This window comes from Corythoichthys intestinalis, chromosome 10 (genome assembly GCF_030265065.1).
Source record: "Corythoichthys intestinalis isolate RoL2023-P3 chromosome 10, ASM3026506v1, whole genome shotgun sequence".
NCBI classification, from domain to species: domain Eukaryota; kingdom Metazoa; phylum Chordata; class Actinopteri; order Syngnathiformes; family Syngnathidae; genus Corythoichthys; species Corythoichthys intestinalis.
Window position 1 is genome coordinate 47,826,547 of NC_080404.1, and position 14,633 is coordinate 47,841,179.

The following is a 14,633-nucleotide window of genomic DNA, read 5'->3' on the forward strand; positions in this document are numbered from 1 at the left end:
TCGCTTGACACCTGGAAATAAAGTCTGGCATTGATTTTATTTTTGGAAAGAAAACAAACTTAGTGGGGACTCGACTTGTTTGATTTTTGCAACTTATTCCTGGGAATTGCCTAAATATTGAAACTTAAAACTTGAGACTCATATACGACTTACTCCCACGCCTCATTGTTCAGAGATGAAGCAAGCCTGTTGTTTGTTTAACCGGTTGCATCTTTTATTTCCTCTAGACGTCTGGAGCAGAACGGGATAAAGACAGTTCCTCCAGGAGCCTTCTCTCCCTACAAGAAGTTGCGCAGGATGTAAGTACGGCAACACGGACACATGTAGTTACACAGGACTGAGAGAAAAATCCTGCAGAATGTCTGTTTTCTGTCTTCTTGTTGTCTGCACCCAGAGAGCATTCAGTATTTTCAGATCGCAAGCCCTCAGATAGTGAATAGTCATAATAACAGCTCTCATCTTTCCAATGCCATTTGCTGGTATTTCCCTGGCAAGTGCGGCCCCAGCCCTGTCAGGGCAGTTTGCGCCTCCATGGGCAAAACATAAACTGTGGCCGACTGGGACGACGAAGGATACAGAGAGTGTGCTGGAACGAAATGGCTGAGGCTTGGCTGTCGGGCAGGAGTGAGGACAGTGACAGGCCGGTTGTTGAGCTGTAACCATCAGTCAGCTGCAATCTGTAACGGCGGCAGGCCTGGAAGACATAGCTACAAGCGAAGCGGGGAAAAGCAGAAGGTCAGGGAGTTCCTATGCCCAGGCTTAAGGCCGCCTCTCTGTTTAAACACCCAACCATTTCATTTCTAAGGCCAACAGACCGTAGCAGAAGAAAAACCTCTGATCTGTCTTTGTTTTGGTGTGAAGTCAAGGGTTTTATTCAGACTCTCTCTCTTGTAGACTGAACTGGTATGGTTTGAGTTCAATCTAAAGACACTTGGATAAACATGAATATTGAGAATTGTCATCTCCCTAGTAAGAACATGATCCCAATTGCCTTCAACTTGGCATATACTACAACTAAAAAAACCTAATCATCGAGCACAACAAACACAAATTCATCCATCCATTTTCTCCCACTTATCCGAGGTCGGGTCACGGAGGCAGCAACTTCAGCAGGGAAGCTCAGACTTTACGCTCCCCAGCCCCATCATCCAGCTCCTCTTGCGGGAAGCCAGCCGGGAGATATAGTCTCCCCAGCGTGTTCTGGGTCAGCGTCACGGTCTCTTCCCAGTGGCACGTGCCCAAAACACCTCATCAGGGAGGCGCAGTGGATGTATCTTAATCAGATGCCTAAGCCACATCATCTGGCCCCTCTCGATGCGGAGTAGCAGCGGTTCTACTCTGAGCCCCTCCTGGATGGCCAAGCATCGCACCTTATCTCTAAGAGAGAGCCCGGACACCCTATGGAGGGAACTCATATCAGCCGCTTGTATCCGTGATCTTGTTCTTTCGGTCACGACTAACAGCTCGTGACCCAAGGTGAGGATAAGGATGTCTTCACCTCTTCACAACGACAGACCTATGCAGAGTCTCCATCACTGCAGATGCAGCACCGATGCGCCTGTCGATCTCTGGCACCATTTTTCCCTCACTTGTGAACAAGACCCTGAGATACTTGAACTCCTACACTTGGGGAAGGACCTCATCTCTGACCCGAAGGGATTATCTGTATGCGTGGCGGTGTACTTCATAATGTATACCATTATTGGAATAAAACCACTCTGCTCGCTGCCTTGAATTATTTCCTTTCAATGTTATATTGCTTGGTGGATGCAGCATTAGCATTATACAGTCAGGGAAAAGATCTATTGCGTCTTCCATGTAGGCATCTGAAACAGAGACGCTGCTGCTGCTGATTCTGCATTTAGCATCAACTATACATTGCGGTATGACTGTGTTCAACCTCTGCGCCTCCGTTGATTCAGCTGGCCGCATGCCGTCGATGGACTCCCTCAGTACACGTAGACAGCCAGACATATGTTGCAACCTTCCTGGGATATCATCTGCAGATGTCTTTGTTATGTCTCTCCACGGATGTGGATAAAATATGGAGATGTGATTTATACAAGTTAAATGTAGTCCTATGGTAAAGTATATAGGGTTCTCTATGCTTGTGTATTTATGGCATTGTGCCTTCTCTTGACCCTGTGTGTTGTATTATCCTAGGAAATTCCAGGTCCCCTTTCTTGCACCCATCTTTCACCTTGTCCCAATTGGAATAACCTAGATATGAACCAACAGGGATACAGCAATTGCACTCACATATACACACACATATACACACCAGAGCAGATGTGGGCTCCTCCGCTGTGTCAAAACTTCCAAGAAACCTCAAATCCAGACCAAGACGAATGGCCACTTATTTAACAGTGACCCCCTGAATGTGAACTTATGCCACTAACTTCACCACATGATTTTCCTTCAACGAAGCGCTGAGTAGACTGCATTTCAGTACATTCAGCCCCCAACCCCCTCTTTCTCTCTCTGAGTGTTGCATTTACAGACACAGACATGCATAGAATTAGCGGTTATCCTGTGGGCAGGAGCCTGTGGATCCTATTAACAGCTGTAATGTTCACATGTAGTCTGCTGTATGTCAATCATGTACAGCGTGTCTAATAACTTGGTGGCTTGATAGGCCACAGTGTTATAAAATAATATTGTTTTTGTCTCGTAAGCTGTTACTTTAGTTCTAATTACTTTTGAGTGAGTTTCAACCAAATACTGTATTTGATACATTGTTTAACTACTTGTAGAATAAATGGATGGCCTTTAAGCTTAACCTTTAGTTTTCCTCGGTTGTTCATACCTTCTGATGATGTCTGCCTGTTTCCTTTTTGTATGCCACGACGCCCATTGATTGCCCCTCAAACCCCTGTATGATGGCCGGTTTTGGGTGCTTGAGCACAGGCCTAAAGGTTTTGTGCTTGATGTGGGTGGGCGTAGAGAGAAAGTTTTATTAGATTGACTGAACCCAGCTCACACAATTGCTGATGAGCTGGTTGGGCGCCTGCCATCCTAAGCCTACTACCTCACTTGTACGGGTCAGGACAGACCGTTTGTCTCCTCCTCCTATCTCCCGAGAACACACTCTTTGGCAGGTTTCATCTGTGCTCCAAGATATGGGCAGCGTAGCCATTGTGGCAAGAAGTGCCAAGCTTGGGAGGCCTCCGGCAATTTTTAAAATTTGAGTCCGTTCTGGTTTTTGCTTAACCTGGCACGCTAGATTAATTGTTCTATATGTCTGCCACGAATATACTGTATTACTCACGGCAATCTGGGAAAGATCCAACACCTGTTTCATTGGAGGAACCTTCAAAAAAATATACGGAAACATCATTTCCCGTCACATTTAGTGTATTTCAGACAAAAGTTGAGAAACTGACCTATAGTGGGGCAAAAAGTATTTAGTCAGCCACCAATTGTGCCAGTTCTCCCACTTAAAAAGATGGCAGAGGCCTGTAATTTTCTTCATAGGTGTACCTCAACGATGAGAGACAGAATGAGAAAGAAAAAATCCAGAAAATCACTTTGTCTGATTTGTAAAGAATTTATTTGCAAATTATGATGGAAAATAAGTATTTAGTCAAGAATAAAAGTTCATCTCAATACTTTGTTATACTCCCTAAATTGATAATGACAGAGGTCAAAACGTTTTCAAAGGTTTTCACACACTGTTGCAGTTATTTTGGCCCATTCCTCCATGCAGATTTCCTCAAGAGCAGTGATGATTTGTGGCTGTTGTTGGGCAACACGGACTTTCAACCCCCCCACCCCCCCCCCCACCCAAGGATTTCATGTATGGTTGAGATCTGGAGGCCAGCTAGGCCACTCCAGGACCTTGAAATGCTTCTTACGAAGCCACTCTTTGTTTCCCCGGCAATATGTTTGGGATCATTGTCATGCTGAAAGACTCAGCCATGTTTCATCTTCAATGCCCTTGCTGATGGAAGGAGGTTTTCACTCAAAATCTCACAATACATGGCCCCATACATCCTTTCCTTTACACTAATCAGGTGTCCTGGTCCCTTTGCAGAAAAAATGTGGTAAAGCATAATGTTTCCACCCCCATGCTTCACAGTAAAAATAATAATCAGTAATAATGGCTACAATTCAGCATTCTTTCACCTTCAAACACGATAAGTTGTGTTTCTACCAAAAAGTTCAATTTTTTGTTTCATCTAACTATATGACATTCTCCCATTCCTCTTCTGGATCATCCAAATGCTCTCTAGCAATCTTCAGATGGGCCTGGACATGTACTGGCTTAAGCAGGGGGACACATCTGGCACTGCAGGATTTGAATTCCTGTTGGCATAGTGTGGTATTGATAGTAGCCTTTATTACTTTGGTCCCAGCTCTCCCCAGGTCATTCACGAGCTCCCCCCGTGGGATTCTGAGATTTTTGCTCACTGTTCTTGGGATAATTTTGACCACACAGGGTGACATCTTGCGGGGAGCGCCAGATCGAGGCAGATGATCAGTGGTCTTGCATGTTTTCCATTTTCTAATAATTGCTGCCACAGTTGATTTCTTCACACCAAATTGCTTACCTATTGCAGATTAAGTCTTCCCAGCAAGATTCAGGTCTAGAATTTTGTTTCTGGTATGTCCTTTGACAGCTCTTTGGTCTTGGCCATAGTGGAGTTTGGAGTGTGACTGTTTGAGGTTGTGGACAGTTGTCTTTTGTACTGAGAATGAGTTCAAACACGTGCCATTAATAGAGGTAACAAGTGAAGGACAGAAGAGCCTCTCAAAAGAAGTTACAGCTCTGTAAGAGCCAGAAATCTTGCTTGTCTGTAAGTGACTAAATACTTCTTTTCCACCATAATTTACAAATAAATTCCTTAAAAATCTGACAAAGTGATTTTCTGGATTTTTTTTTCTCACTCTGTCTCTCATCGTTGAGGTACACCTATGAAGAAAATTACAGGCCTCGGTCATCTTTTTAAGTGGGAGAACTGGCACAATTAGTGCCTGACTAAATACTTTTTTGCCCAACTGTATCTACAAGAACCACTTTGCATTCCGCCATAGTATTCAAGCAGATAGTTGCTTCCTGATCACGTCTGAAGCTCACATCTCTTTCCCCTGATTGGCTCGCCACCAGAAGGCGACCAATCCAGATTCAGCCACAGTATGGCGCATTTGTTTGCGGAAGAGCAGATAGTGGCTTCCTGGTCACCTCTACAGTTCTCGTCTTGTTCTCCTGATTAGCTTGAAAATCAGATGACCAGAGAAGTGGTTGGACAGTTGAAGATTTGCAAGACGGTACAGTATGATGAATCCATGAATTGGGAAGTACCGTCTCACTGGCATGGCTAGTTGTTACTGGAAGGAGGGGGTCTATGTGGTGGACATTAGAACAGGGATACCTCTTACCCAGGAAAATCTCTACCCTCTATTTTCTGAGGGTACCTTTTTAATTCAATTCAATTTTATTTGTATAGCCCTGGATCACAACAAGGTTGTCTCAAAGGGCTTTGCAGAGGCAATATGATACACAATCAGAAACAGCAAATGAAGCAACAAAGATGAAGAAATATAGTTCAAGTCCTGGGTGTCCCCCATCCTTAGACCCTCCATGTCGGCAAGGAAAAACTCCAAAAACTCCAGAGTCTTTGGGAGAAAATGAGAAACCTTGGGGAGTACCACAGTCAGGAGAGATCCACTCCCAGGACGGATAGACAGGAAGCCCCAGGACTGCTAATGGGAATTAGCAGGCGAAGTTACAGTCCGTAAAGATTCAGTGGAGTAAAGGAACAAGAAGAGGTCCATCTAGCCAGATGAGACGGGGGTAGCAACGAGGACGTCCATCCAGCCAGGGGTCCGGGCAGTCAGGAGGCTGCAGCTAAAAAATAGCCCCTCCCCAGGGGACACCAGGTGACTAGTGATGAGGAGACTAGACAACTAGATATTAACATTGGAAAATAGAAATAAAGTAAGACAAGTGGTAGGTAGAGTGAGAAAAAGGAGATAGAACTCAGTGGCTGTACTTCCCCCAGCATTATAGCTTCTAGTGCAGCTTAGACTAACTGTGAGTCCACTCCGACTTCAACTAGCCTGACCATAAGCTTTGTCGAATAGGAACGTTTTTAATCTAATCTTAAATGTGCAGACTGTCTCGGCTTCTTTAATATTAGCTGGAAGCTGATTCCATAATACAGGGGCTTGGTGGCTCAAGCTCCGACAGTACTTTTAGAAACCCTGGGAACTACCAGTAGACCTGCATTGTGAGAGCGGAGTGTTCTGTTAGGGCGATATGGAACCAAAGCATCGGTGAGATAAGATGGCCCCAACCCATTAATGGTCTTAAATGTAAGAAGGAGGATTTTTACAAAATAAGTTTTTAACAGCTCCATTTAAAACAAAATGTGATTAAACCTGGTTTAAATTCTTCATCTTCACTTTTGGTGCGCTTGATGTGACTTGACACGTGTAAAACGGACATGAGAGTGCAGTCAAACCACAGAGAGTCTTCATAACTGATTGTTCTTCTCTACCAACAGTGACCTGAGCAACAACCAGATTTCGGAGATCGCCCCGGATGCCTTTCAGGGGTTGCGCTCCCTCAACTCGCTGTAAGTATCCAATCCAGAGGCTGTGTTTGTGCATGTGTGCCGTCATAAATTCCCATCTGCTTTGTCATTTTGCCATGTTGAAATCATGCTTATGTTGTAATCTCCCAGTGTGCTATATGGAAATAAGATCACCGACCTGCCCAAGGGTGTCTTTGATGGCCTCTATGCCCTGCAACTACTGTAAGAACACACACTATGCAGACAGAATGGTTTCACTCCTACTCAGGGAAGAGGTCCTAACCCTTGTATCTATGCATCATTCTCCAGCTGGAATATATAATGAATCAATAAATAAAAGTCTGACAAGCCTGATTGACTCCACTACGCTCTTTCCCATCATTATCCCACAGTTTGCTGAACGCCAACAAGATTCACTGCGTCCGTGCCAACACCTTTCAGGACCTGCAGAACCTCTCGCTCCTGTCGCTGTACGACAACAAGATTCAAACTCTGGCCAAGGGCACTTTTACATCATTGCGAGCCATACAGACCCTGTGAGTGACATATGTTATCACAGAAACATTAACTGCATAAACGTAAACCCTACAGTGCTGCTCAAAAGTTTGTGAACCCCCTCAACATTTTGGAATTTTCTATTATTTCAACCTGATTTCCTAATCAATCAATTCAGTAGTTTTTTTTGGTTTTTTTAACAGTTGTGTTGTCGAGACTAAATTAAAAAGAGTTTTCATCAACTGATGTAGGTGCAAAATTGAACTGTTTGGTCACAACCAAAACCGCCATGTCTGGCGAAAAGTCAACACTGCATACCACCAAAAGAACCTTCTCCCAACAGTGAAGCATGGAAGTGGGAATGTCAAGATCTGGGCTTGCTTTTCATCCTCAGGACCTGGACAACTCCACATAGTCCAGGGAATCATGAATTCTGAGGAATATTGTCAAATCCTAGAACATAACCTGACGCCATCTGTTTTGAAGTTAAAGCTTGGCAGAAGGTGGATCATGCAACATGATAATGATCCAAAGCATTCCAGCAATACAACCAAGGAATGGCTGAAAAAGAAGAAGATTCGTGTTCTGGACTGGCCCAGTCAAAGTCCTGACCTAAATCCCATTGAAATGCTGTGGCCTGAAGCGAGCAGTTCATGCCAGACGCCCATCAAACCTCTCTCAACTGACTGCGTTCTGCAAGGAAGAATGGGCAAAAATCCCCCAAAGTAGATGTGAGAGGCTGATTAGTCACTACAGAAACCGTTTGGTTGAGGTAATCTCTGCAAAAGGAGGCGCAATATCCTATTAACTGAAGGGGTTCACATACTTTTGCACACATGATATCTGAGTTTTTCTTAAATCAACCACTTTTGTTAAATAAAGAATGACAATATAACTATTTCTTTTGTTTCAGTCCATTATTTGGAATGTCAGTATTGTGGATTTGGGTATAACTTAACATTTAATAAGGTTATTTTAGTTTTTTTTACAAAAAATCTGACCATCGCTGTGGGGTTCACAAACTTTCGAGCAGCACTGTATGTAGAATTGTTAAATCTGAAGAGAGAAAAGTGAAAGAGTAAATACTTAAGTGTATATACTGAGCCACGATTATTGGTGTGCTATAGCTTTCATACATTCATGTGCTTCATCATTCTAAGCAGTACCTTGACGGCAACCTTAACTACAATTTGGCTCGAGTTGAAAACAAGTTTGACACACTTGTTTGAAAACAACTCTTGTCATTTGGCTTCGGCTTAAGTGCGCTACGTAATAGACATACCAAAGTATTTTTCTAACGATCGCTGAAACTGTCTCCTCCCTGCAGTCATCTGGCCCAAAATCCGTTCATTTGCGACTGTAACTTGAAGTGGCTGGCAGACTACCTGCGCTCCAACCCTATCGAGACCAGCGGCGCCCGCTGCGCCAGCCCCCGTCGGCTGGCCAACAAACGCATTGGGCAGATCAAGAGCAAGAAATTCCGCTGTTCGGGTAGGTTGACGGTCTCCAAATCCCTTTTCTGGCTCAGATTTTTTTTACTTTACACTACATATGGATAGAAGTATTCAATGAATCAATAAATCACACAGTCAGGGGTTGGGTTAAATCTCTCAGCTCCGCCAGAAACTTCATTCTTCAACTTACCTTACACTACCTTACAGTACAATCGACATTTGAAAGGGGAGATTTAGTCAACAAATGGACAAAAGTATTGAAAAACAACTCTCACAAGTCACAAATCATCAAATGATTGGCAGTGTTGTTTTCGTCAACAATGACGAGATCAAAAATATTTAATCAATGATCAATTTTTTCATGATGCTGACGAGAAAATGATGAGCTAAAAACGTGTTTTGGGAGACTAATGCCAGTTTTCGTCTGACGAGTCGACAACGAAACGAAAATGCACAATATTTTCCATCACAAGTTCACAATGTGTGACATTTTGTGTGTAGTTAGCTTGCGTTGTAGCAGTGTCTGGTTGTGTCACTCATGTGAAGTGCTGCTGCTCTCCAGTCTCCAGGCTTGCACACACGTTAAGATTTGGGTAACACTTTAAATAAGTGTCCCTTAATTAACATTAGTTCATGCATTTTTAGACAATGACTCATATTTAAGTAAAATGACAATAATTCATTTAATCCCTTATCTAACATTTAGTATTATATTAATTAACAGGACTTAATGCATTAGTGAATGCATTTTAAGAAAATAACTAATGTTTCAGTAACATTACAATAATTAATACATTGCTTATCCAAAACAAAATCACTAATGGGTAATAAAGGTGAATGGGGTGGGGGGGGGGGGGGGGGACTTAAGCATTTATAATTTCTTAGTTAAGGGACCCATGTGGTACACTTTACAATAAGGGTTCAAAAAGCATTCAGTAATGGTTAATAAATGTTACGAGGGGGAAACTTAAGCATTTATAATTTCTTAGTTAAGGGACCCATGTGGTACACTTTACAATAAGGGTCCAAAAAGCATTCAGTAATGGTTAATAAAGGTTAAGAGGGGGGAACTTAAGCATTTATAATTTCTTAGTTAAAGGATACCTATGCTACACTTTACAATAAGGGTCCAAAAAAACATTCAGTAATGTTTAATTAAGGTTAAGTAATACTTATGAGGTACATTCACGTGAAATAATACCATACTTAAGGTTAGGTTCTAATATATAATATATATAATACATAACATTAATTCACATATACATCAGCGCATTAATAAATTGTTATTAATGTATACTGGTACTAGTAAGTGATTGTTATTTTAAAATGAGAAACATTGTTCTGTGAGTCCTTGGGTGCTGCTAAACTAACCTTAAGTATGTATTATTTCACGTGAAAGTACCTCATAAGTATTACTTAACCATAATTAACCATTACTGAATGTTTTTTGGACCCTTATTGTAAAGTGTAGCACATGTGTCCCTTAACTAAGAAATTATAAATGCTAAGTTAACAAACCCTAACCCAAAACCCTAACCCTATATAGGCCTATATATATATATATATATATATATATACATATATATATATATAATTTTACCAAACCATTAGTTACTGTCTGGTTATGCATTAACTAATGAGGTTATGCATTAACTAATGCATTAACTAAAACAAGGGTCCAAAAAGCTAAGTTAAAGCATTAGCTAATGCATTAACTCATGTTAATTAATATATTAATAAATGTTAGAAAAGCAATTATATTAATTATTGTAGTATTACTTAAACATTAGTTATTGTCTCAAAATGCATTAACTAATGTTAATTAAGGGATCCTTATTGTAAAGTGTTACCAAGATTTGTTTTCTTATTTTGCCAGAGAGAATATAAAATGTTGCTTTAGCCTTTAGAGGCCTGTGCTGAGTGATCATCACACACTAAGCGTAGCGTTAGCATAGCATTCGAGTTTACATTAGGCTTATGCTAATGGCGAGCGTCCTCTTTAACTCTCGGGCAACTGTTTTTTACATACAGTTCTTGGCGTCCAGGTGGATATAATTAATTGGAAATAATTTTTCCAAGTTTTCCCGCCGAGTGTGTATTATCACCAAATTGGTATTGTCCTTGTAGAGACGCTACAATATGTGCTCATCTGTCAATGTTCATTCGAAATAGTTGAAAACCTTGATTTATTTTTTGGGGGGGGGGGGTTAAATTTTTTAATTTTACAGACGAAAACATTTTGAGGAACCGTGGACTAAAACTAAACAAAATTAGTTTGGAGTTTTCGTTAACAAAAACTAGATGAAGACAAAGACATTTTGAGATGGCTAAAATATGACTAAGACTAATAAGTATTGTCTTCCAAAAGATTAAGACTAAAACAGAAATCAAAAGTGCTGCCAAAAATAACACTGATGATCAGATTAGAAAACCTTTTTTACTACCACTATTATGCTGGAAGACACATGTCTGCCCTTAAAGGACTCACTTGTATATTGATTATTATTTTTGAATTGTTTACACCTTCAGTTTGCATTTGATTTATCGCTTTTTCACCTTTTCATTGCCACAGAAATCTCATATCCAATTGTCATATACATTGTGTCATATATAAACACTGTATTATATATGACTGTGCCAAAGCATAGCAGGGGCCCAGCTATGCTTTCTGAGCTCTCACTGACATCCACCCCTCTGTCTTTTCTCCATCACAGCCAAGGAGCAGTACTTCATCCCAGGTGAGTTCATAGCAATACCACTGTATCCCTCATTACTTTGTCTAGTCATCTCAAGTTCAACAACAACAACAAAAACACACAAAATTCTTTTGGGTCCCAAAAATATCTTTGTATTAGAAAACTATAACAAAGGTTATGGTTTCATACGTAACTAAAGAAAAAAAAAAAGAAAAAAGACCATAAGGCCATGTTTGGGTTCTTGGGTAAGGGCATTTGAGAACCTCTCAGAAGAAGTCCCCAACACGTTGATTGCGAGTGACTGTTATAACTCAAAGGCCAGTTGTTCTTCCATCCTCTCGTTATTGGGGATTTCTTTTGATTGACATAAGCTGTAGCGAAAGAAACAATGTCAGAGCCCCTTTAGACTATCACACATGTCGTCCGGCTTTAATTGGCCTGCATGACAGCAAATACATAGCCTTAATTTTCGGACTATAAGCCGCTACTTTTTTACCCCTTCATTTTGTATCCTGTAACTTATAGTCAGTGTTGTTAATTTTACTTTAAAAAAGTAATTAATTACAGTTACAAATTACTTCTCCCAAAAAGTAATTGCGTTAGTAACTCAGTTACCTGAATGTAAGAGTAATTAGTTACTTGGCAAAGTAACTAGTGATATATATATATTTTTTTTTTCTCAAAAAAAAAAAAAAAAAAAAAAAAAAAAAACACAGGTCACACAATGTGAAGCTTAAAGGGTTTGGGGGACAATTGGCCCTAACCCAATTCTTTACCCTCCGCTTAACTAGACACAAGGGTATTGTGATAACTAGCTAGTAACCTTTGCTATGTGTGGAACTCATTTAAAGTTGTGAATCAATCGTTAAAGTTGTTAAAATTTCTCCCGTTATTGCATTAGTTCCCTTCTGTCTACTTTAAACATGTGTAAGTTTTAAAACTGTTTCATCATTTAAAGATAGATTTAAGTTAAGATTTTGCCGATTTAGGAGCATTTTAGATTTTTAAAAAATTACTTAGGTTCGCTAGGAAGGATCTCTACATCAGGGCCTTCCTGAGAGGTCTACTGCTTTAAGATGGCGGCTGTTTACAAACGCATGTAGTCCTTAAAAGATGTTGGCAATGCAGCAGTGTCTGTCATTTGCATCTAGTTCTATAATATGATATCTACCGTGTCATGTGGGCGTAGTTTGTCGGCTATGGCTGCAGTCAGGTATTATTGGAGCCACCTAGCATCGCGGTTGCAACGGCGTCTTCCCCACTCCTGCTCAGCTCTCGTCCCCGTGAGTCCGTTTCTCTCAGACTTTTTTTTTATTCAACCAACTTAGTAACGCATAGTAACGCACGCCTTTCCCGCCTCAGTAACGGTAACGGCGTTGCCAAGATGAGAAAAGTAATTAATTAGATTACTCATTACTGAAAAAAATAACGCCGTTAGTAACGCCGTTATATTGTAACGCCGTTATTAACAACACTGCTTATAGTCCAACGCGGCTTATTTGTTGATTTATTTGGGTTAATAGGTAATACGTTCTTTGACAGCAGTGTCATAAGACTGTCATAATTAGGACATGACATTATCATGGGCATTAATGAATGCTTATGACAGATGTTGTTAAGTGTCATCCGGCAAATTATGTTTCTAAATTCACTTACTGTATTGGCTCGAATATAAAACGGCCCTGATAATAAGACAACCCCCTCTTTTTCAAGAATGAAGTTTGAAAAAAGACTTTTTGAACACCAAATTATTTTTTCATACAGAAAATAATTACAGTACATCTGAAACAAATGATTGTATCAATATATTTGAGAGAAAAAGCATGTGATTTTGCCTCATTCAAATCTTAATATCTGAACATTTAAAGATGTAAACTAAAGTGCAATCACATTCGTAAATGAATGGCTTCTGGTTTTTGAAATGTAAATAAACCAATCTATTGTAATAAAACAACAAAATTGCAATAACTGCATTGACCATCAAAGTGAAGTCTAACTGTTGTCTTGAAATAAATCTGAATAAGGAAAAACATTGCAATAAAATAATGCAAACTGGTTAAACTTGAGAGAAGCTGGAATCTGTTATGACAGAACATCTAGCGCGTGAATGGGTATAATGTCTACACCGCGAATATAAGACCCCCCCCCCCCCCCTTTTTCAGTCTTATTTCAATGCAAAAAACACCGTCTTATATTTGGGCCAATACGGTATGTCCAGCTTGGATCTTTTACATCCCTTCAAAAGGGAGATAATTTGCCAGGTGACACAAAATGACATCTGTCATAAGCATTCATTAATGGTCATGGCAGTGTCATTTCATAATTATGATGGTCTTATGACAGTCTTTTGGTGCCACTGTCAAATAAAGTGTTACCAAATTCCATAACTGGCAATGAATGAAACAACTAGAACAGTAACTGAAGAAATAATTTGCACCAAACATGAATTTTGATTTGTTATTTAGATCTGTAGCGCTGCAGTGCATGCTAGGAGGAATGTTGGATGACAACAGTGTCGAAAGCAGGTAGCAGCAGAGGTTGACTGTCCCAATAGAAAAGTGATGGCCAAATGAAGCAATGATCATGGTGTTTCATTTGGTCTTATGACAGTCTTATGATGCCGCTGTCAAAGAAAGTATTACCGGTTGATATCTTTTAATTAGGGCTGTCAAACGATTGAAATGTTTAATCGAGTTAAACACAGCTTAAAAATTAATTAATCGTAATTAATCGTAATTCAAACCATCTCTAAAATATGCCATATTTTTCTGTAAATTATTGTTGAAATGGAAAGATAATACACAAGATATACATTCAACATACGGTACATAAGTACTGTATTTGTTTATTATAACAATAAATCAACAAGATGGCATTAACATTATTAACATTTTGTTAAAGCGATCCATGGATAGAAAGACTTGTTGTTCTTAAAAGATAAATGTTAGTACAAGTTATAGAAATTTTATATTAAAACCCCTCTTCATGTTTTCGTTTTAATAAAATTTGTAAAATTTTCAATTAAAAAATAAACTAGTAGCTTGCCATTGTTGATGTCAATAATTACACAATGCTCATTGTGCTGAAACCCATAAAATCAGTCGCACCCAAGCGCCAGCAGAGGATGACAAAACACCAAAAAAACACATGTAACAAGTTGACATGACACTGTGCTGTCATTTTAATCTGTTTGAGCGGGGCATGTGTGTCGATTGCGTTAAATATTTTAACATGATTAATTAAAAACATCAATTACCGCCCGTTAATGTGATAATTTTGACAGCCTTGCATTTGATGTAAATATCCTATAATACAGTGAGAACAGCTGCGGCTTATATCCCAGTGCGGCTTATCGATGAACAAACGCCGTTTTCTTGTCAAATTTGGTTGGTGGCATCTTATAGTCAGGTGCGCCTTCTAGTGCAAACATTACGGTAAAGGAATAAAGGTAG

At 40.0% G+C, this 14,633-nt stretch overlaps 1 protein-coding gene across 4 annotated transcripts in view; it reads left to right on the plus strand.

Annotated features, from left to right (window-relative positions):
• Positions 1-14,633, plus strand: part of slit1a (slit homolog 1a (Drosophila)) — a 274,736-nt gene that overhangs the window by 196,776 nt on the left and 63,327 nt on the right. For 2 of the 4 annotated variants that reach the window (XM_057847549.1, XM_057847552.1), the window contains exons 10-15: positions 228-299; positions 6,507-6,578; positions 6,687-6,758; positions 6,929-7,072; positions 8,359-8,522; positions 11,200-11,223. In XM_057847549.1, coding sequence (XP_057703532.1) covers positions 228-299; positions 6,507-6,578; positions 6,687-6,758; positions 6,929-7,072; positions 8,359-8,522; positions 11,200-11,223 — 548 coding nt within the window. The remainder of the gene's footprint in view (positions 1-227; positions 300-6,506; positions 6,579-6,686; positions 6,759-6,928; positions 7,073-8,358; positions 8,523-11,199; positions 11,224-14,633) is intronic. The other 2 variants (XM_057847551.1, XM_057847553.1) reach the window with 1 other exon arrangement.